This window comes from Ostrea edulis, chromosome 3 (assembly GCF_947568905.1).
Source record: "Ostrea edulis chromosome 3, xbOstEdul1.1, whole genome shotgun sequence".
In the NCBI taxonomy this organism is placed as follows: domain Eukaryota; kingdom Metazoa; phylum Mollusca; class Bivalvia; order Ostreida; family Ostreidae; genus Ostrea; species Ostrea edulis.
This window is the reverse complement of record NC_079166.1, coordinates 58,934,978-58,959,352: the sequence shown is the minus strand read 5'-3', so window position 1 is coordinate 58,959,352 and position 24,375 is coordinate 58,934,978. Positions and strand designations below refer to the sequence as shown.

General features: G+C 34.5%; 1 protein-coding gene across 1 annotated transcript in view; it reads left to right on the top strand.

Moving 5' to 3' along the window:
* Positions 1-24,375, top strand: part of LOC130053600 (uncharacterized) — an 84,259-nt gene that overhangs the window by 44,911 nt on the left and 14,973 nt on the right. Inside the window, exons 5-6 of the mRNA XM_056160957.1 lie at positions 4,882-5,095; positions 11,775-11,896. Coding sequence (XP_056016932.1) covers positions 4,882-5,095; positions 11,775-11,896 — 336 coding nt within the window. The remainder of the gene's footprint in view (positions 1-4,881; positions 5,096-11,774; positions 11,897-24,375) is intronic.

The window sequence follows — 24,375 nt, the reverse complement described above, 5'->3', positions numbered from 1 at the left end:
TGAGCCAGAAAAGCTGATATTTACATGAAAGCTTTCTGACATATTGCAAATTTAAATGTGTTCAAATCATGACCTCCGGAGGTATGGTGGGGCCACAAGGGGGATCAAAGTTTTGCGTACAAATATATAGGGAATATCTTTTAAAATCTTCTTATCAAGAACCACTGAGCCAGAAAACCTGATATTTACATGAAAGCTTTCTGACACAGTGCTGATTCAAGTTTTTTCAAAGTATGGCTCCCTGTGGTAGGTTGAGGTCACAATATGGGGATGAAAGTTTTACATACAAATATATAGGGAATATTATAATCTTTAAAAATCTTCTTCTCAAGAACCATTGGGCCGAAGAAGTTCACATTTACATGAAAGCTTTCTGACATAGTGTAGATTCAAGTTTGCAAAAACCATGGCCTCCAGGGGTAGGTTTGGGGCCATAATAGGGACTACAGTTTTACATGCAAATAGATATGGAAAGTCTTCAGATATGGGCCAAAGTGACTCAGGTGAGCGATGTGGACAATGGGCCTCTTGTTTATAAATCCCTCAGTTTGTTTTGGTTTGAAATTTTTGGATTTGGGGTACCCACAAAATTTACAAAAAATTGAAGCCCCATTTGATTTTATGATTCCACAGTATTTATATTAAATATGTGTTGGATTGATTTTAAGAAAATGAAGATATGGAAATGTACATGCATAGTTTCAGCTTTATTAAATCCAGTAATCGATGTCAAAAGGATAACAGGTCTCGATCAGGACCATAAACTGAGAATAGACTTAAGTCAAAATTTGGATTATACTTTTACCTTAAGATTCTCTAGTATAGATGTTAAAAAAAACTGCTGGACAGGTTTATACAAGAAATTGAATGCAAACATATACTGAAAAATTTATTTGTTTATGAAAATCATTTGAAAGGTTACCAGTAGTTCATGGATTCAAAATTTAGACTTACCGTATTAAGTCTATATTTTCTTGGTTTATGATCTTGATCGAATAAGCCATGCAGGTATTGACTTAAAAAATAGTACAAGTTGCAAGTTACGGTATCTGAAAAAAAAACATGTTGTACTGCACACCCAAAGTCAATAAAAGCGTGCAATTGAGGGTTTCAAAATCATGGTTTATCGACCATTCAAAATATATATGGTAACATGCGTTTATTAATGGTAAATATCTGTTGAACACTCACCTCAAATTGTTTCAAGTTAAGTATGACAGATTTTTTTTTTACAGTAGGTCAAAGTATGGTATATTTTTCGAGATTTTTCTCACATGTAACCTTCGTTACTGAGTCCTTGACAAGATAATATGTAAGATAAACATTAATTTTCCATGTATTATTCCACAACTTGTGTTGGAATTGACTGAGCATATATTTTTCTAATTTGCGAAAGACAATAAATACAGGTTTTCAAAGAAAATATTTAATCAACACAACAAGAAATTATCTGCTGTAAAAGTCAGCAATAAGATTTTAAGAGCGCAAAATAAACGACTAGATATCACTTTCAATATCTTTGAAATGGCAGAAAATAAAATTGATTAACAAATATTCTCAAACAGTTCAATATGTATGAAACATGAAAACAAAAGACTAGCAATACATATATTAGAACAATAGCTTTTTTGTATGTAAATGAAGTAGTGCTGTAATTATGTAACGTATGTTTCAACACTTACACAACAGTACATCCATGAAAATATTATGCCAAAACGATGTCATCATCACTTATTCTTTACGATTGATGTTGCAAAATCATAACGACATCACTTAATTCAATGGAAATACCAATTTTAATAGAAATATAACGTAGACAAGCAAAAAAAATTACCAACTGTGTCTTTTCTTCTGAATTTGTTAATTTGCAATAAATATGCGATAAAAACAAAAGTAAAAGATTGATGTTTCGTTATATAAATGCTCATGATTCTTATAGAAATAACAGACACATATTTTGGAACCTGGATTGCTCTTTGTTACGCATGTTTCTTATTTTTCCTTCCATTACTGTAAACACATCATTTCTATTCAAAAAATGGAAAGAAACATATTTACCCATTTCTAACAATCTGTTTACAATAATAATTTAAAGAAAATGTTTAATTTCCCTACATTTTGATTAAATGTATACCGAATCTTATGTTTTTGTTGCTTATTTTGGAATACCTTTCCATAGAAACTGTCAGTATAATCCACCACGCGGTGTTATGAATGAATATTTAACGTGAACCTTAAGACATAGATGTCCCCTATTGATTTTGAGGTCAAAAGGACAACGATTAAACTACTCTGGATATACGCTATTGTCCGTTGAGAAGTCTTTCCTTGATAGACATCAAACTTGAAACACTGGTGCCCCCTTATGAATAAATGACCCCCATTGGATTTCAAGTCACAAGGTCAAAGGTCATACAAAATTACTCAAATGACCAGTTGCTTATATAATTATTTTGAGAGACAAAACTTACATGTATCATTATGGTAGCCTTTGACCGGTAGTTAAACCTTTATTTTCACTGTCTATACAGACATTCTACATTTTCAGTATTAATTGCCACAAGGGGAGCATATAATATTATTTCTAAAACATTTTTTCAGGGTTGTTCTTATGTTTTAATACATTTTTTTTTTCGTAATAGTTAATTATTCTGTACTTCTGCTCTCACAAGCGCCATCTCTGAAAAAATAAATACAAAATTAAACAAAATTTCTCTATAAGATTGATAGAACAGTCATCAGAGATTAATCCCTTCATTTCTAAGATATATTATAAAAAGATGCTGAATTCTAGCAATGTGCTGCCCTCATTCCGGAATTTTATATTCCGTGGATGAGTCGGGAATTAGTTTCTTGTTTAGTTTTTGACTCGCTGCATGGTTGCACGAGTCATCATAATCTTATTGCATTCGAAGCGTAATTCTGGCCTCCTTAAAGAGTAAGTTTACTTTCTATGTCTTTAATAAGTGTTTGTTTACATGTTTATATATTGCACACACCGTTGTTTTGCATAAATGGTGCATATTCTCCAAGTGTACTAAGTGACCCGATTTGTGTATTGCTATATTTAACATGGCGGCGGGTCAGTTCAAAATGTTGTTTACCATATTCTCATGTCAGTTTTTTCCTTGATACATTTCATGTAAGATTATTATTATCAGCTTTAGGACTACATTTATACTAGTAACATTATTCAGTTCATAGGTGCTTACTTTGTATAATTTGTAGAGTTACCCTTTATGCATTACATATCTAATGCAAGTGCACTCCAGTATTGAACTCCTGTTTGTTAAATCAGTAAAATGTATTACACACTTACAACCTGTAAAGTACAGAAAATTTCTCACGTTATTAATGTACAGATAGTCTTATTTGCTTATCTTGTAATTCCATATTAAGTTACTTATATGTTAGATACATGTACTATGTTTATGCATTGTTGTATTACATTGTGCATTGTAACTATTGTAGTTTTCACCCTCTACGGAGGTTTGGATTGAATAAAGACATCACAAGCAAATTGATAAATGTAGAGTTGCATAGTTACATGTATCATAAATAGGACAGTAGCAGAGAAAAACATGACCTGTATTTCTTGCAGAGGATATTTGTATATGCTAGTGAATACGAGAACAAGAACACATTTGTTTCTTCATAACATAGTTGATATTCAACAAACATGATATTTCGTCAATATGTAGTTCAATATTTGATGTCTAATCAAGCATTTCATTAAGTAGCATATGTTACTTTAAGTTGCGTATGTTACCAGCATTCTACTCAATGTAATTCTTACACCAGAGGAATTTCGAGATATATGGAATACAATATACATTCTTTGATATCAGAAGAACAAATTCAGACCAAAACATTCCATTTGCTTAATCAATATTGTATATCAAACATTGCAGTTGTTGTAACAGTACTTACCATAAGAGAAAATTAATCCTAATTCTCAAAGTTTAACAGTATTGACTTTCAAACTCAAATGTTCATAGTAGAAGTTCATGTCGTATACCACATCATGCAGACAGAGAGCAAAAATATGCGAGAAATTGTTATATCATTCCCTTTGATTAATTTCTCGGTAACGAATGTTACATCTTGACACGTTTGTCAAATTTCAGACCAACCAATGACTTCTGCAAAAGAAATGTTTATATTTTCATTCTCTGTACACTACGAGATTTTCATAAAAGAGGTAACATTTACTCTGCAAATACGTTTTCATAAAAAAGTTTATTGTATCGTATGTTACATTTCAAAAATCGAAATGTAAAATTTTGAGAATAATGATAACTTCTTCTCAATGCCACATCTAAATATCACTTGATGAATATTTTCCCAAAGTTTTTGAATATTTTAGCGCCAAAATAGATCAAAAACATAAAGATAATACGAAATCTTTGTCCATACATTGGGTGTTTAATTGACCCTATGATCACATAATATAATCTGGCGACATGGAGTAATATTTAACACCACTGCTTAAAATCATACGCAAAAGGTGTTAAACTTTTATTGAATGAAAATTTAGGAAATACAAATGATATTAACGCAAAGAAAATTAAAAAACACACTCTCAGATTTTTATATTTGCTTGTTCAATTTTAAAAACTGAGTCGGCGACAGTCACGTATGTTACAAAAAAATTAAAGTATCTACGCTTCCTACCAAGTTTATAAGTTAAAAGGGGAAATAAAAAGTATACCATGCCTAGGGAGGCTATGGGTCCATGAATGTATAGCACACAAAATATATGATTTGATATAGCTTATTTTCTAATAAAGTACTGGCGACATCGATTGCACGCTTTTATTGACTTTGAGTGTTCAGGTTGTTTTGGGGGAGGAAAAATCTATATTTTTTTTATGAATTCAGATGTTGAATGCTTCAATGTAACCCAACAGAAGACTACAGTGACTGTTTTAACAAGCATGCCTAAGGAAGTTACAACTACAACAGCATATTTAACGACTAACTCCAAGACAACTGAAAAAGATGCAGACGGTAACGTAAGCACTGACACAGTTGAAGGCCCATCAACGAAATGGCCACATCCATATAATCCAAACCATGGACAGTTGATTGTATCGTAAGTATATAGAAGAAAAAAATTCACATGAAAATCTGGAAGCAAAATATGTTAGGGCTGTTCCAGAAATGATCAAATGGGGGGGTCGGGCGGCAAACGATATTTTTTTGTGTGGGTGGTCGTATTTTGTCATATTTTAATTGGTCCGTGGTTGGTCTGTTAAAAAAATATTTATTATGGGTAGTGGGTAGTTTCTATCGTTTTATTTTGTGCCACGTGGGTGTTGAGTTTTCAGAATATTTTCATTGTCGTTCTTGTCGTGTTGGTTACAAAACGTCGGAGGGAAAATTGAAAACGTGCTTTCGAAATGCTGCTTTCGAAATCGGAAATCGGAAGTAACATAGAACTATTCGAGTTGTCGCTCTTTGCAGCGCATAACTTTCCATTACAGCACTCTTCAAATTAGAGGCGCGTTTAGTAGGGTCCCTATGGACGTGATGGTGGCGAACTCTGTTCTGTAGATTATTACAGTTTACAGTGCATCGATTTTGGGAATATTTTGAAACCAATAGGTATTCCGTTTTCTAATTAAAATAGGCAAACCTTAGTTGATTTATACGAGGGTACCGATGCGTTATATTTATCAATCGGTGTGATGGTGATATAGAGGCCTCCGGGCACGGGCTCCATTAGCAGACGAACGATTCATGGAAAAACATATCCATACCCATTTCATGATAATAGCATCGTTTGGACTCCTAATCTTTCCAACATTCACGACATAGATGCCTTTGATTGTTGATGTGACATCGTTTCTTCAGAACTACTGTGATACAATGTCGCACAGGCATTACTGCGTCATTGACTAGAATGTTTGTCCCGAAAACCTCGCGAGATTTGTACCGTTTTCATTTTTTAAAATATTTTTGTGGTGGGTCTGGTTAGTTTTTTTTTTTTTTATTAGATAGGTCATTGTAAAATGAGTTTATTAATTTGATGGGTCATGGGGTAATTTTTTTTTTTTTTTATGGGTGCTTGGTATATACAAAAGGTGCCTCCCGACCCCCTCATGTATTTATTTCTGGAATAGCTCTTACTGTGATAGAGAATCTACATGTACCAATCAAAATTCTATGTGCTGTCATTTGGGTTTTTTTTATGGTCTAGCTCTGTTGCAGTCATGGAAAATCTGTCGTATTTTCGACTTCTTCTGCAGAATTTAATTTTTGGACCAATTTCATCCAATTGTGCCAGAAAGCAGCTTTAAGTAAAGGGGATTCACATTTGTTCAACTGTAAGGTCATCTCACCTTCCTAGACTAAATTAAGAAATTATGAAAATGAGGTGGGTTTGAAATAAAATAAAATTTCACAAGAACATTAACTCAATCAGAAAAGCCCCTTAAAAGTTTATGAAATCTATGTTTATATCATGAAGATTAAAATTTCCACAATCATGAAATCCACTGTTGTTCTAATGTTTATCATTTATAGTTAATGCCATACAAATTTTGTATAATAATAAATTATAATATCATATATGTAAATATCCTCAAGTACTTGTAATGCAGATCGATATAAAGTTTGTTCATTCCACAAACATTGAACCAGAGTACATCCACAGATTTACACTCTAATATTTCTTTATATTTACAGTTCTACTGTTTGGCCTTTGATATCTTTACAAATGGTATAATTGATATCCATTTTCTCATGAATGTGTTACAGTTCTTTTGTATTAAAATGTCCATCGAATGGGACATTAAAGGGTGTCTTTTGTCAAGGATCACAACCCCCTTGGAATGCAAAAGATAATTTCTCTGATTTTCGAAAAAGAGTTAAGCTCTTTATACTTTACTATGCGAGATTTGAAATACCATCTTTGCAAGCTAAGTGCAGTGTTCTTGAAATTTACAAGTCCGAAGGATTTGACTGGTAAAAATTTCCCCTGACCGAAAAAGTTAACAGTGCATTTCATTATTCGGATTGATAAACATCTTGAAATATATGGTACCACAGAAATAGATTTCAAGAACACTTGAAGTGTCCTATAAGCGAATTGTACACTTGGGCTTCCGAAATGTTGAATTACAAGTAATAAAGAATGCAGGGTTATTGAGGTAACATATCTTATATTTATTATATGATGGGCTGTATTATGGCAAGGCTTTTCTGTCCTTCTGTTAGTGTTTTCATGTCTCAGGATGTATCTTAATGCCGTGCGGCCTAGGACTATCACACCTGGTCAGCTAATGCACTGTAGGGGAAAGGTGTGTTGTATAGAACCGAAAAATAGTTCACTATGGCCTCCTTCTGGAATTGTATTGCTATGTATGATCAAATAATGTCTGGAGATTCATATTTTGCTCACTGTGAGGTGATCAGGAACATCAAACTTGGTGATCGAGATGGTGCATCTTTGGGGAGAAGAATATATGTAAATAAAACATATAGCTTGAAAAATAAAGTTTTTAAACTTTAATAGGATATTTCTTATTCAACCTGTTAATATCAAAGTATATGCATAGATTTTTGACGGTCAAATTTTCATTTCTTAAGCTATGTGAGTGTGATTTATACCATCCTTTTCGTCTCGAGAATCATGCATCCTAGATGGGCACTTTAGTTTTTGTTGTTTCGAAAACATTAAATGCCTTAAATGATAAAATTGATGTAATACATGTTGCTCAAACTATTTAGATGTCCTAGCAGGGTGAAAATATTTCTAGTTAGCTTTTTGTTGTTTACATATGTCAGTTATGTTTATTTGTTTATGTTTGTCTGTGTATATTCTTTGTGGGTTTTTTTATACTTGATGTGTTGTCTGTGTCATCAGTGAGTCTGAATGACTCGTTTTAAATAATGTTTTACTGTTGAACTAATTTTCAGGATCATTAGACCATTTTGAACATGTCCGAGGTAAGAATTAGCCAATCAGATTAATATGTGCTTATTTTGAGTGGAGTAGCAATATACACTGTACATGTACCAGTACATCGGTATATAGCGATATATTAAAATTTTGTACTTATTGCAATATAAAATAAATGTATTCCAATAATTGTTTTGTGGTATTATTTAAGTCTTGTTGATATTAAATTATCTGTCTTGTTGTTTTTTTTGTGTAAAAAAAAAAAATTAAAGCAATTATTTGACCTCTTCAAAAGGCTAAAAGCGAAATCCTGGGCCACTTCGCGGATAAAATTTTCCAAAAAGTAATTACACACGTGTAAAACAATCATATTTTCAGGTGCTTGATGGTAGAATAATTGATCAAATATGTAATTTTTATGAAAACATGATACAATTTACATGTATCACATGGGTATTATGATATGGTCATAATATATCGCAATGTATCATTATCAATTACTCATCGAGCAAGAACTTATTAATATCATAAATTCTGGCTTATATATTCTAAAACTTCGTTCTTTTCTGGATTAATTAATACAAAAAAGGGAGAAAATGATACAAAATCATGATACACTAGTTGTAACATGTAGAAACTCAGACTAGCTGGATCAATGAATACAATATATTAAGGGGTCCTCCAAGTCTGAAAAATTTCGGCTTGGTCATTCTCTATCGAAAGCATCTTATGGGTTTTTTGTTGTTGTTGACAAGTCTCAAAAGAAAGCTGTATCATGGTATATAACATATCATTTTTGTCACACTTTCTAATATATTAAGTCTTTCAGCTGATTGTATAAGAGGAATGATTTGAAAAGTGTATGTGTGTATGTTTTATTTTATATAGAAGCATTTTTTAATTACCTTGACAAAATGGCAATTGGAATTTCCTTATAACAATGTCTGGAGAGCTATTGCAATGCCCTGATGTTCACAGTGGCATTGGAGTCGGCATTGGACTTTCAAGGGAAAACTTGAACCTTTCTTCTTTCTTTTGAATCAAGGGGAATTAAGGTTTTTGATATTTCACATGAATTCCTCATGACTTAGCCTTTCAATTGGTACCAAGATTGTTTATCTAGTAACCTTGAACTTTTACCTACTTTTCAAATCTAATTGGCTTTATTGTTTTAACCATGCAAGATGGATAGCTTAATTAGCTCACCTGAACTGAAAGCTCAAGTGAGCTTTTCTGATCACCCGTAGTCCGACGTCCGTCTGTAAACTTTTAACATTTTTGACTTTTTCTCAAAAACCACTAGGCCAATTTCAACCAAAGTTGACGCAAAGCATCCTTAGGTGAAGGAAATTCTAAATTGTTAAAATAAAGGGCCAGGCCACCTTCCAAGGAGAGATAATGAAGAAAAGGTAAAAATAGAGTTGGGTCGTTAAAAAATCTTCTTCTCAAGAACCACTGGGCCAGAAAAAATGAAATTTATAGATAAGCTTCATTAGGTAGTGCAGATTCTAAATTGTTAAAATCATGGCCCCCGAGGGTTGGATGGGGCCACAATAGGGGATCAAAGTTTTCTTACAAATATATAGGAAAAATCTTTTAAAATCTACTTTTCAAAAACCACTGAGCCAGAAAAACTGAGATTGATATGAAGGCTTCCTGATAAAGTGCAGATTCAAGTTTGTTAAAATCATTACCCCCGGGGGTAGGATGGGGTCACAAATGGGGATCAAAGTTTTACATACAAATATATAGGAAAAATCTTTAAAAATCTTCTCAAGAACCACTGAGCCAGAAAAGCTGAGATTTATATGAAAGATTCCTGATATAATGCAGATTCAGGTTTGTTAAAATCATGACCCCCGGGGGTAGGATGGATCCACAAGGGGGATCAAAGTTTTACATACAAATATATAGGAAATTTTAAAAAAAATCTTTTTCTCAAGAACCACTGAGCCAGAAAAGCTGAGATTTATATGAAAGCTTTCTGATATAGTGCAGATTCAGTTTTGTTAAAATCATGGTCCCCGGGGGTAGTATGGGGCCACAATAGGGGATCAAAGTTTTACATACATATATATAGGGACAATCTTTAAAAATCTTCTTCTCAAAAACCACTGACCAGAAAAGTTGATATTTACATGAAAGCTTTCTGACATAGTGCAGATTCAAGTTTGTTCAAATCATGGCCCCTGGGGGTAGGATGGGGCCACAAGGGGGGTATCAAAGTTTTACATATATATAGGGACAATCTTTAAAAATCTTCTTCTCAAAAACCACTGAGCCAGAAAAGTTGATATTTACATGAAAGCTTTCTGACATAGTGCAGATTCAAGTTTGTACAAATCATGGCCCCTTGGGGTAGGATGGGGCCCACAAGGGGGGTATCAAAGTTTTACATACAAATATATAGGAAAAATCTTTAAAAATCTTCTTCTCAAGAACCATTGGGCCAAGGAAATTCACATTTACATGAAAGCTTTCTGACATAGTGTAGATTTAAGTTTGCAAAAACGATGCCCTCCAGGGGTAGGTTGGGCCATAATAGGGACTATGGTTTTACATGCAAATATATATGGAAAGTCTTCTGATATGGATCAAGGTGACTCAGGTGAGCGATGTGGCCCATGGGCCTCTCGTTTTTTATTCCTCATGACCATGCAGGCCTGTCGTTTGATACTAACCGTCTTAACTTCTGATACAGTGACTTTAACCTTCGACTTTCACCTACTTTTTATAAACTATATATAACTTGTGAACCATTAAGGGGGATATGATGTGACACTTCCTGGGGAGCCACACTGTCTTAGAACAACTCTTGTTCGATATTATAAGTATGATCACTATAGATACAACTAACTATAGATATAACTAACTATAGTACACTCTCCAATTTTACGGATCAGAAAGATGTAGAACAAATGTAAGAGTGACAGGTGGAATTGCTATACATGCTGTGTCAGAGGTACATCAGCTATCTTGCTGGGGAAGAAACTGCACATACAAGGAAAGTGCTTTTAAACAGAAATTTTAGGCTGAGTGAGGTAGGCTATCTTTCGATATTTAAATACAGGGTTGGCTATAAGGGCAAAAATTTCAATAGAGTGACTTCAGATTGCCCTCAAGTATTGAATTCTTCTATGTATTCTTGCTAAAATTGCAGTTTTATGTACTTGCTACTCATTCAAAATTAATGCCCTTTCTAAAAAATAATGCCCATGCAACAAGACACGCAGGTTCTTTACCTTGAAGTAGGCCTAGGTGCTTGAACATGTCTATAACCATGACGCCAGCTGGTATGATAAAAAACCTTGCACAATTTTTCATCTCAGGAAAAAATGTCACCGTTACTCCTGTCTTTGCACGTAAACTTCCTAGGGAGAATCATTATCCTTTAAGATAATTACTGGTGTGCACTTATTGGGGAATAAATCTAGGGTGTAAATGGTATTTTAAAAACATAGTGCACTTTAGAGGATTATAAGTATCTCAATCAGAACTAGTGTAATGAATTATATCTGTTTCTGAAATATTGATTTTAAATTTTGGAATTGGAAGCATTAAGACTAAGCTTGTGTAAGGTAGATAACATTACTAATTAAACCAATAGCAGCATTTGATGATTCGCAATATATTATCAAAATCAACCATACATCTATTGTTACAGTATTAATTTCAACCGTAACGATAAACTTAATATAACCTAATTCTTTATTAGTTTCCCATCACCAGAGCTGAATGGGACAATATAGTTTGTACTCTGTCACAATTTAACGTTCCGGACTGTGTTCGTGGTCTGTGGACCTTTAATGTAATATATCCTAGATATATGTAACTGATATGTGCTGTATCTTGTGTCTTGTTATTGCAGGTTAGTCGTTATGGCAGGGGTAGTTGTTCCCGTCTTTTCAATTATTTTGATTGCAAGGATATTTGCAAGAGACACGTCTGCAAGAGATGGTATTCACAAACACAAAGAAGAATGTAGTCGCGGTAAGTCCATTGGAGATTTTCATCATAACACAGTGTCATTTACATTTAAAGCAGCAGTCACACCTCACCGAATAACATTAACTGACATCCAGTGGATAACAAAATTGTCAATGCATTCATCTTTGTTTCTTGTCTGTTTCTCTTTCGGCTAATGCGTTCCTTGTCCGGCGAAGTCCGGTCTATCCAGTGGAAAGTTTTGAGCATGTTCAAAACTTGAAACGAACACCACCGGACTATGGACTCCACATTTAGTGTACGTTAGCTATGCATTTTTATCGGAACTCATACATTATTTCCCCCTGTACTTGTCCCGTGTGCATCTGTTAATGTCCAGTGGACATGAGTCACGGCCGGACTACAGTACTACCGGACATGCAGCGTGTCAGCTGAAGATGTAATGGACACCAACCACATGTTTACAGACAAGAAACGCTTGAAAGTGGCAAATAATGGTTGTCAAACGGAGGTTCACAGGACTGGTACAAGTCTGTTCATCTAATGTTGAATGAACATTATCTAAATTTCTCATGTGTCCCATGTTTGTTATTCTGATGGTAACGTCTATAAGTAGAACCTTCGGGAACCTCTCCAGATTCAGACAGAGTTTCTACCTGTGGATCTTGGGCAGTTTATTCTTCCTCAGCATTGTTAATGACAGTGGGAGGATATAAGAGTCATGAAGCCTTTCCTCATGCCAGCTAGGTCTTGTTCAACATTTGTAGACCTTAATCATGGAAATACACATGTATGTCAGGGAGTGTGATAAGTCACAAAAGATATATCCATTTTCGATTTATACGTGTTTTGTCAGTCCTGTGACCTGTAGAAATCTGTTCCTCTAACGTTGAAAGAATGTCATACCACTAACCAGTTTCTCATGCATCCCACGCTCATTTAACCTGGTACTTGTCCGTTATTCAGACGGTAATGTCCGTTAATTGCCCAGTATGTGTCCATGCAGTAATTGCGAGGTTCTTAAGTGTTTCATCATACACTGATCACAGGAGCCCTGAGCAGCAACTGGAACACTTTCATCAATGGATATCAGTGGACAACATTATGTCACGATTATTATTATCTGTGTGATGTCCATTTATGTTATCCAGTAAGGTGTGACTGCTCCTTAAAGGACTACTTATGATATGTACCTAAACTTGCCCTTCTAAATTGTAAAAATGCAAGTGTAATGTTTTTGAGATTTTACATATATATGTTTCTTTGAAATATTTTTTGTATGTTCCGACTGAGCCATCAGTCAACTAGCTGATTAAGAATTGTCATCCCTAGTTAGTATCAAATGTTACAAATATTATATGTTTATTTAATAATTGGTTGTTCTTTGAAAATCTGAATTAGCACTCCAGTTTTGTGTTCAAGATTTATAAGACACATCTGTAATGATGAAACGATTGTCGCCGATGATCGATTGTCAGTTATTCAGAGATATACGATGCTACTAAAAAATTCCATAACTTAATATATTGGAATTCTGATTTATTTACCTGTGAACAAATGAAACAAAGAATTGAATTCAAACGTTGTCTCCATACATTTAATGATTCTGTTAGATCTGATTTGAGGGGAAATCACTTAAATGCCTATTCCGATTATAATCGATTACATTTGTCCAATTATTGCTGATAATTGACTATGGTTTTTGGTCCGATTACCCATCACTACACACCTGCATTTTCCAATAAACTAAACTCTGCCTTTATACATACACAGCAGGTCTTGAACAAATTATTTTGACCCATAGAATTCGAGATAACATAATTTTATTTCTTTCAGACACGGATGATGTGCTCTGCTTACATCACTCTTATTATATTGTAGATATATTTTTGGACACTCTAGTGATAATTGTTGTTAGACATGTGCAGGCATGCATGTTCAATTTTGATTTGCTGATATTTGAATACCTGCAAGTCTCATGTGAATGAGAAAAATATGGAATATGATACAGATATACACGTACTACTAGGTACATGCATATATATCTTGTATATGTTTATAAGAGTTCAAACTTGGTTGGTTGTGTTGAAGCACCTACAATAGACTTGAAAATTTGCAGATGTGTTGTACATATTGTTGGCTGGACAGAGGGATCCAATTGTTATCCTTAAAGTTATAGAGGATCTAACAGGGATGGATGGTGTATAATAGTTTGTGAACACTTCTCCTGTATGGCATATCCAATAGAATTGTACAAGCTTCATTTTTATTTACGGATGTGCATATTGTTGGGACAAGATGATCCAATATTTATCCTTTCAGTTATAGTGGATCTAAGAGGTGTGGAGGTGTAAAAAAAGTGAGCACTTCTCCCATATATGATTCATGGGATTCCGATAGCTCTTAATTTTGTACAGTACTTCATTATAATATAAGGATGTTCACATTGTTCTGATCCAGGGATCTAATATTTCCTAAAATTAACAGTGGATCAAATAGGAGTGTTTTATAGCTTTTTTCATGTACAAGGATATGTTAACTTTCCTACTGGTACTTAAGCATAACAGTCATTATCATGCCCCCTTTCAAAGAAGAGGGTGATGAAAGGTGAAGATAACAAACAGTGATCAATCTCATAACTCCTATAAGCAATACAATATAGAGAGATAGGCAAACACGGACCCCTTGATATACCAGAGGTGTGGGATCAGGTGCCTAGGAGGAGTAAGCATCCCCTGTCGACCGGTCACACCCACCGTGAACTCTATTATCATGATCAGGTAAACCGAGTTATCCATAATTAAAATTAGTGTGCCAATTATATTGCTTTACTCCTGTCAGTCGGTTGGTCTGTATGTCGGTCAGTAAACCAAATGTTGTCCACTCAATATCTTGAGAATCATTCACTTGATCATAATGGTATTTCATATCATGGGCTGTTATGAGTAGAAGAGAACCCCTGTTGATTTTGAGGTCAAAATGTCAATGGTCATTCAACTCTGGGCATAGGAAGATACTGTCTGTTCAATATCTTGAGAACTCTTTGCTTGCTAGACATCAAACTTAGTACAATGGTTATATCCTAAGGAGTAGATTCATGGTCTCAATTGATTTTGAGGTCACATGGTCAAAGGTCAAACTGGACATAGGAATATACTGTCCACTTAATATCTTGAGAACCCTTTGCTTGACGGTCATCAAACTTGATACACCAGCTGGTACATCATAAGGAGTAGATGACTCCTAATTGATTCACATGGTCAAAGGCCAAGGGTCAATCCACTCGATATGGGCATTGGAAGATATCGTCTACTCAATATCTTCAATTGTTTTGGCACCACTATTGGTGCATGTGTATAACACTTTTCAAATTTCCACCACAGGGGGGGCATGCATTTTTACAAAATTTCTTAGTTTTTGTATCATATTACAACAATGACATTGGTCACATTGACGTTAAAGCCTTTCTTTTTAGGTCACCTGAATCATTCAGGTGACCTATTGCTATCTGTTTTTGTCCGTCGTCGTGCGTTAACATTTGAACATTTTCAGCTTCTTCTCTGAAACCCCTGAACCAATTTCAACCAATTTTGGCATATAGCATCTGTGGGTGGAGGGAAACAAAATTGTGAAATTCGTGGTCCCTGCCCCCCTGGGGCCTGAGGGGTGGGGCAAAAACCATCAAAATGAGTGTAATTTTTAAAAATCTTCTTCTTTACTCCTGGACATCAAGAAGCCAAACTGGGCATAATTATAATGAGCGTTAAGCCCTCTACCAAAATTGTGAAATTCATGGCCCCTGGGGCAGGGGTTCTTGTGTTAGGGTGGGGCTCTATTGGTCATATAGTGAAAATGTAGAAATTCTTTGAAAATCTTATATTGGTTTTATCTAAGGAGTAAATAACCCTTTTCTTTATGATGTCTCAGACCTAGGTTTTTTAAAAAGGATTATTGATTGAACATAAAAATGACACATGTACTTCATGACCACATATGTAGCTATTCAATGTTTCTTCCATCCAAAAGTAAAATTGTTATATTTAAACACAAACCTAATTCAAACATTGGAAGGTTGTTACATGATACTCAGGTGACCTATAAGGCCCCTGGGCCTCTTGTTCTTTTTCCTCAATTCACAATGTACAGTTCATAGTGTCTATGTTTCTGTCCATGCTAGCATTCTCCTTCATACCATGCAGTACATTAAGTAGAGGGGATGTAATTTGGAGCACTAGCTGTCAATATGGGGAGATAATGATACATCTGTTTACAAAAACAGATTGTATTTATTAATAAAGATTGTAACATATAGATGTGATCAAATTACTTAGAATCTTGTTCATGCATGTGCGTTGAATTTTGATTGCATGATACTTTTATTGCAGATTTGATTCTTAATAAGATGATATGAAAGCTGTGATATAGGTATATATTGAAACACTTCACTCAGTGGCGTTGTTAAAATCACTGCTATCGCACATGCAGGTGTGCTGAATTTTGATTTGATAGTGGAAAGGTGAAGATAATGAACAGTGATCAATCTCATAAAGTTTTCCTATAAACAATGCAAAATAGAGTTGGACAAACAGAGACCCTGGATATACCAGAGGTGGGATCAGGTGCCTAAGAGGAGTAAGCATCCCCTGTCGACTGGTCACACCCGACTTGAGCCCTTTATCTTGATCAGGTAAACGGAGTTATCCGTAGTCAAAATCAGTGTGCCAAGAAAGGCCTAACAATAGTTAAACTTCTATAAATTTCCTGTTTTTCAATGAATCACTTTGAAAATTATAAATATATTCTGTCCATACTTACGGAGTCACCTGATGTGTTGGCATGAAAGTGAAAGTTACCGACTAGGACCAGAAAGTGCATTCACATTGAATTGGTTTTTGATTAGAAAATGCTTTAACTTGCACATACATTTATATGGCTCTCCAATAAGTACAGGAAATAAAGTCAATTTCTTTGCTGTACGTAATGTAAGTATCTCTTGAACAATTCAATATATAGGACTTAATAAATAAATGGCACCACTTGATAAATGAGAGTTTGATTGGGGAACATCTGTAATGGTCTTTGACACAATTAGAAGATCGGTGATAATATTAGTGTTAGCATTTTGAAAAATTGAGCAATAATCATGTTCCACTAATGCACTTTATTTTGATGTGAGCAGAATTCATCAAAAGTTTTTAAAAAATCTGGAATTGTACTTTTATTTTGTCGTCTCATAGAATTACCAGCTGAGTTTAAAAATGTAGAAAATGTACACATGGTTTCTGTGAAATGAAATCTGTGTCTCTGTTATTCGTCGTCCATTTAATATATAATTATAATATATTGCTCTTACCAGTACCATCGTATTCCTTATGAGTAGATGTACCTGCTGTGTACATAATATAGTAACTGTTATAAATCAATTTATTACAAAAATTCACAGGTGTAATTAAGAATGATTACTATCAAAACAATATAAGACACTAATTCAACAACATGCAGGAAGAGTATACGGATTGAAAGCGGTCAGCTATTTAACCACTTTTTTGTGTTTTGTTAGGTCTTACATGTTTATTGTTATTTCGGATTTCCAATATTTCAGCTTGAGCATTACTGAAGAGACATTATTTGTCGAAATGTGCATCTGGTTCATCAAAATTGGTACCGTATAAGTTTTACACCCATCCGCGTAACATTTGATATAATTGTAAGACACCCATAGACATACACTATAAAGTATCAAATGAATGCCCTCTTCGGGTGGTATAACACCTGGGTCACGTACTATATGCCATGAGTTTGTTTTTCACAACATATTTCAATTTACCGTTAACCGTATGGTCACTTGGCTGATGTTCTTTTGTATGAAGGAGGGGTGTGTATGTTAAATATTGTTATATAGTTATTTTTATAGCAGCTAGTTAAGAAAATACTTGCCCTGATGTGTCCTATGAACATCGAGCAGAGCGAGGGCATCAGCCTTGTTTCTACGGGATAAGTTTGTCGTCAAATATAATACAATAAAAAAAAATAGTTGAAACATTCTAATGGCTTTATGGTGAAACACTTTAATGACCCAAGCTGACACAGATCACCAAGTTATGATTTGTCTCGGAATAGGTGTGAACGTCAGTGCGCTTCATCAAACAAATGATACATAAAAAGCATGTGTATCGTAACGGTATTAAAGCAAGTTAGGATTGCAGCATAATGTTTATACTTGATGTGCCTAGTATTTGGGTTTTTTTTAAAGTGATAACTCAAATAACAAAAATTAATCCACATGAAATCGTGTTCACTCCAAAAACAATGAAATTTTCCCCATTGAAATTAAATATATCTACAGTAAGTAAACTTTTTAAAAAAAAAATCTTATATCAGGGGCAAAATCAGACAAAGTAAAAGTTAATTGACATAAACTTTCCTTTTATAAAGATCTTTTTATTTGACTTTTTGCTTTTTTTTCCAGAAGAAATTGATGAAATGCTATGAGGTAAATTCAGCATGGCCAATGTTATGTTATGTTATGTTGTGTAATTTAGTGTTTTCCATTTTATTTAACTGCAGCTAAAAAGAACTTATGTCTAAAGGAAACTTTTTTTGGAAAAAACCTTACTGCATGGTACACTAGCTAGTCCTTTCTAGACCTGTAGATGGTTAAGGACACAAAACCGTCATAAAAATATAATGTTTATAGTGAATACGTGTAGATCTATATTATATTTTTAGCTCTGGTGGTTTGTAATTAAAGTTAGTGCCCCAGAAAGTGTTTGATTTCTGTCTAAAAGTTTAAAACTCTATTAATAAAATGAATAAATTCAAGTCACTTGTAGACCAACTGGGATAGGATAAATAACCTTTGACCATTACAACTAGGTCAAAGGTAAAGGCCATATATAAATCACAAAATTTGACTTCTCTACATTGTATCTTGTGACAGTATACCTGAATATTTTTATGAAAGTTTTATGTCCTACGTTTTTTGTCAATGGAATGTCAGATTTGAACTTGACAATTTATGTCTTCAGGCCAATTATGCTATCAGTTAGGGTTTTCAGCATCTAATACTTTGATCTCTGAGCCTGAATTTAGGATCAGATGAAAGGTATATATTCTTTAAAAATTTAACATTTTTAGCTCAACTGAGCTTTTCAGATCAATTTTTGTCTGGCATCTGTTGTTTAAACTTTTCATTTTAATATTCTTCTCTAGATCTAGAACTACTGGACTTGCTGTATTTCAATCAAACTTGGCACAGATCATCCTTGGGTGAAGGTGACTCACATTTGTTCAGATGAAGGACATGTCCTCCATAGGGTGGTGCCATTTAAAAATTTTCTTCTCAAGAAGCATTAATTTGACCAGAATTAAGTTGAAATTTACATGAAAGCTTCCTAACATAGAGTTGATTCAAGTTTGTTCAAATCATGGCCCTCGGGGGTAGGGTGGTGCCATGATAGGGGATCAGAGTTTTGCTTACTGATATACATGGTACAAGAACATTCTTTTAAAATCTTCTTCTCAAGAATCACTGTGCCAGAATAGGGGATCAAAGTTTTGCATGCATATGTATAGGGAGAATTTTTAAAAATCTTCTGAAGAAACAATGGGCTAGAAAAATGGAAATTTACATCAAAGCTTCCTGATATAGAGTAGATTCAAGTTTGTTCATATAATGGCTCCTGGGGGTAGGATTCGGTCATAGTAGCTAGGGGACGAAAGTTTAACATGCTGTTATACAGGGAAAATATTTAAGAATCTTCTCAAGAATCACCAGGCCAACAAAGAGGAAATTTATACGCAAGCTTACTGACATAGAATAGATTCAATTTTGTTCAAATCTTGGTACCCTAGAATAGAATGGGGCCAAAATAAGATCAAAAGTTTTATATGGTATTATATTCAAGAAATTCATTAAACAATCTTTTCAAAGGTAGCAGGGCCACATCAATTCAAATCCAAATGCAAGCGTTTGCAAGTTGTGTGGATTGAAGTTTTTTATGCCCCTGCAACTAAAGAAGAGCTGCATATTTCATCTTGTCTGTCTGTCAGCCTGAAACTTAATTACCCTTGCTCATAACTTTTGAGTGGTAAGTGATAGGGCTTTCATACTTCATATGTGACATGATCTTTTCATTGGTACAAGTTTTTAACTTGATGACTTTAACTGTTGTGTTTGACCTACTTTAAAAGAAATTTAACCTATTTAATACCTCCCTCAACTACTAGTATTTAAGGTAGATTTTTCATAATATCATTAAGGCCTAACATGTCATACATGACCTTTGACCTTGTGATGTTTGCCCTTGGAGTTTGACCCAAATTTAAAGAATTTAAACCTAACTATTGACATTTCAATAGTATATGATAGGGCTCTCATATGTCATATATACATTTCTTGTTACAAAACCCTTTTCTGTGTTAAAGTATCTAACCTTTCGAACTTTGGAGTTCGACCTACTTTTAAGAAAGTGTAATACATTAAATATATCATGAACTACATCTACTTAAGGTAGGACTGTCAAATGTTGTATATGGATTCTTTATGGTAAGACCTTGTAACCTTGACGTTGAATTTTCCTGATCTATCCAGTATCTCCTGACCTATTCAAGGTAGAACTTTCATGTTTTGGATATAGATTTCCTATTACAAGTCCATTTATTTCATACCATGATCTTTGACCTTGTAACCTTGGAGTTTGACCGACTGTGAAGAAAGTGCATAGTTACTGTATTTGATATCTCTGATAACTATTTAAGGAAAAGCTTTCGTATTTATGCCCCTTTCAAAGAAGAGGGACGTATTGTTTGCACCTGTCGGCCGGTCGATATGTCAGGCAATAGCTAGACCACATGTTGTCTGCTCAATATCTTGAAAACCATTCTTTTGATCATCATGATATTTGGTTGGTTATGAGTAGAAGAGGACCCCTAGTGATGTTGAGGTTACCTGGTCAAAGGTCAGGGTCAATCCACTCTGGACATAGGAAGATGCTGTTTGCTCAGACAGACATCAAACTATGGTTTTCCTAAATGTTTTGTGGATATAAGAGGGGTTGAGGACGTAAAATAACTCATGAACACTTTTCCTATTTGGCGTAAATTATCGTTTAGCCTTCAAATTTAGTACAATACGTCATTATCATTTAATGATGTTCACTTTGTTCTAACTTGGGGATCTAATATTTCCTACAATTTACATTGGATCAAATAGGAGTGTTTTGAAGCTTTTTAGGTCACCTGAGTAAACTCAGGTGACTCATTGCAATCGGTTGTCGTCCGTCATGCGTTAACAATTATGAACCCTTTTTAACTTCTTCTTGATAACTACCAGTCCAATTCTTTTCAAATTTGGTTTGAAGTATCTTTGGGGCAAGGGGGACATAAGTTGTAAATTTCAGGTCTCCAGCACCCCTGGGGCCTTAGGGATGGGGCAAAAACTGCCCAAAATTGACCAATTTTCAAAAATCCTCTTCTCAAGAACCGCACATGTGTAAGAAAAACTAAATGCATGGTGATGGAGATCAGGAAGGCCTCTACCTAAATTGTAAATTTTATGATCCCCGGGGTAGGGGTTCTGACCCCAGGGTGGGGCCAAACTTGTTATATAGTGTTTGTGTAAAACACTTAAATAACATCTTCTTTAGTGCTGGTGATGCTAAATTGAAACCAAATGGATAGAGCAGGTAGTCTTTTACCAAGATTGTAAATTTCATGATCCCTAGAGTAAGGGTTCTGGCACCAGGGTGGGGCCAAACTTAGAATATAGTATTTATGTGTAAGTTTACTGATACTGTATACAATCTAAATCCATACTTAGGAATAGCAGAAAAGGATGTACAAAAATGGTGAATCTCAATCAAAACCCAGGGTTATGACTTTAGGATGAGTCCAAATTAGTCATATGTTTTGATGTTTTAATGTTAATACGCCTATTATTTAAAGCCTTTCATCGGTGTATTCACTTTTGAAGGCAATGGAGTTTTAAGAACAGATCTTGTTTTTATACTGTTGCTGAACATTAGAATTTAGCTTAGATATTCAGAGCATGGAATTTTTTTCTAGATTTCATAGCCCATGGAAGTTGTGATACTTTTTCACTAGTATTCAGGTGACCGATAAGGCCTGTGGGCCTCTTGTTTGATGTACAAGGGTATGTTCACTTTCCTACTGTGCTGTTGGCACACTGTTACATCCTAAAGAGTAGATGACCCCTTTTGATTTTGAGGTCACATGATCAAAGGTCAAGAGTGAATCCACTGTCCACTCAATATCTTGAATTGTTTTGACACTGCTATCAATTTAATGATAGATGTGTATAACCCTTTGTAATTTTGTACCACGGGCGGCATGCATGTTTCTGTTTGTACATATAGATTCTTTATGGCAAGTCCTTACTATACAACAATGATGACCCTTGTGACTTTGACCCTGGAGTATGACCTACTTTTAAAAAGTCTTACTTATTCAATGAAAAGTGAGATACCGAACAGTGATCAGTCATAATTCCTATAAGCAATACAAAATAGAGAGTTTGACACACACGAACCCCTGGATATACCAAAGGTGGGATCGGGTGCCTAGGAGAAGTAATCATCCCATGTCGACTGGTCACACCCGCCATGAGCCTTATATCTTGATCAGGTAAACGGATTTATCCGTAGTAAAATTCAGCGTGTAAAGAACAGCCTAACAATCTGTATCAAACAACTTGGACAGCAGTCAACCCAATGATAGGTTGTATTGGCAAACTAGATTGTGATAATGGCCATATAATTTGCGAAATGCTGGCTTATAATGAGACTGTTGAAACCCCTGTATCATCCAGTTGTGTGTCGGTATCCTGCCTCTATTTTAGAAAACCTGATCATATGCAGAACAAGCTCTTGCATATCGAATCAGTTGAGAGACATAAACACCATATGCAGGTGATAATGGAATATTGCTACATAAATATGGGAAATTGACAATAGAGAGGCTGAAATCATCCCGTTTATCATAAAGTTGAGTAGTTAGTTTGCCGTTAATATATATTTTCAATAGAATATCTAAGTATGATGCAGAAATGGGCGACTCTGTGGTGTCTTTTATTTTGAGTTCACAGGGATATATCGAATTGACATATGAATGAAAATTAATGTTAAAACGTCGATATATCTAAATGTCGCATTGAAGGTCACAGCAAGAGATTTTTTCTTCTCACGTAGAAGTTTTTGAATTAAATCTGCTACATAAGAATATAACAACAGGTCAGCTAACAAAGGAGCAGAATTCGTGCCCATGGGAATTCCAACATACTGTTGGAAGACCTGATCACCAAAGACCACGGAGATATTGTCAATAAGGAACTCAAGCATATTTTTTATTTCAACTTCAAAGTACTTGTGCATCGAATCAGAGTGGTGTTTAACAAAAAAAAAATATGACTAATAACTAGATATGAGTATTTCTGTTTTCCATTTTTGTTGAAGAAACAACTGTCTTTTATGTCAAAAAGTCTAGTCTTTAATTTATCGTGAGGAATGATCGTGTAAAGTGTTGAAAAGTCATATGTTTTGATGTTGTTGATTTTAGAAAACCTCTGCGATTTCAAGTTTACTAAAAGTTTTTTAGAATTTTTTAGACTTCACATTTGATTAACACCACTTCTGGCATATATAATGGCACAGTACATTTGAAGTGTCTCCTTCACAGCTGTTAGTATTTTCGTAAGGAGCAAAGATAGGCTTGGTAGAACACTTATTGCATGCAGAAATGTATCTTTGTTTGAATAATAAAGATACCAATCAATACATCCCAAACTAGTTAATGTAGAACTTTTATATTTTGTATATATATTTCTTATGGCAAGACCTGTAATATCTTGCCTGATCTCTCTGACTTTGACCTTCTCCCAGAACAGCAAGGTCATGTTAGTCATATTGGTGTGGAGGCATGCCCATGCTGTATGAATTCATATTCAGTTATGTCAGGACCCTTTCAATTTTTTCATGGGAATAAAGAATTTAAAAAAAGATTAAATCATAACAGATGAACTGCATTAAGGCAAGGTGATTCAAGTGAGCGATGTGGCCCATAAGCTATTTTTGAGCAAATGACTTGGAGATCAAAGTCAGTTTTCCTTGTGAAGTCAGGACATTACATTCTTTTCACTAATTCTATACAACTTCAGGTTGAAACTTATTTTGTTTGTTGTTATCTTGTTTGTTGTTGTGGATGTGTTTTGCAATTGTTTTTTTCCAAATCCTCTTCCTTTATGGAGGTTAAAAATGAAAAGCCATGTTTTTTTTAAAAAAAATAGGCATTGAATTTATATTCGCACAAGTTGGCTGAAGAATTTGCATGCTTGCTTCATTGATATAAGTTCAAAAAGTCTATATTAGATACCTAATACATATTTCACTTGTTTTAGTTTGATAATTTATTAATTTTCAAGTGAAAATGGGAGATAAACAGTGATTAATATCAAAATAAAAAAAATTAAGCTCCTGGAAAAGGAAGTGGGACCAAGTGCCTTGGGGGAG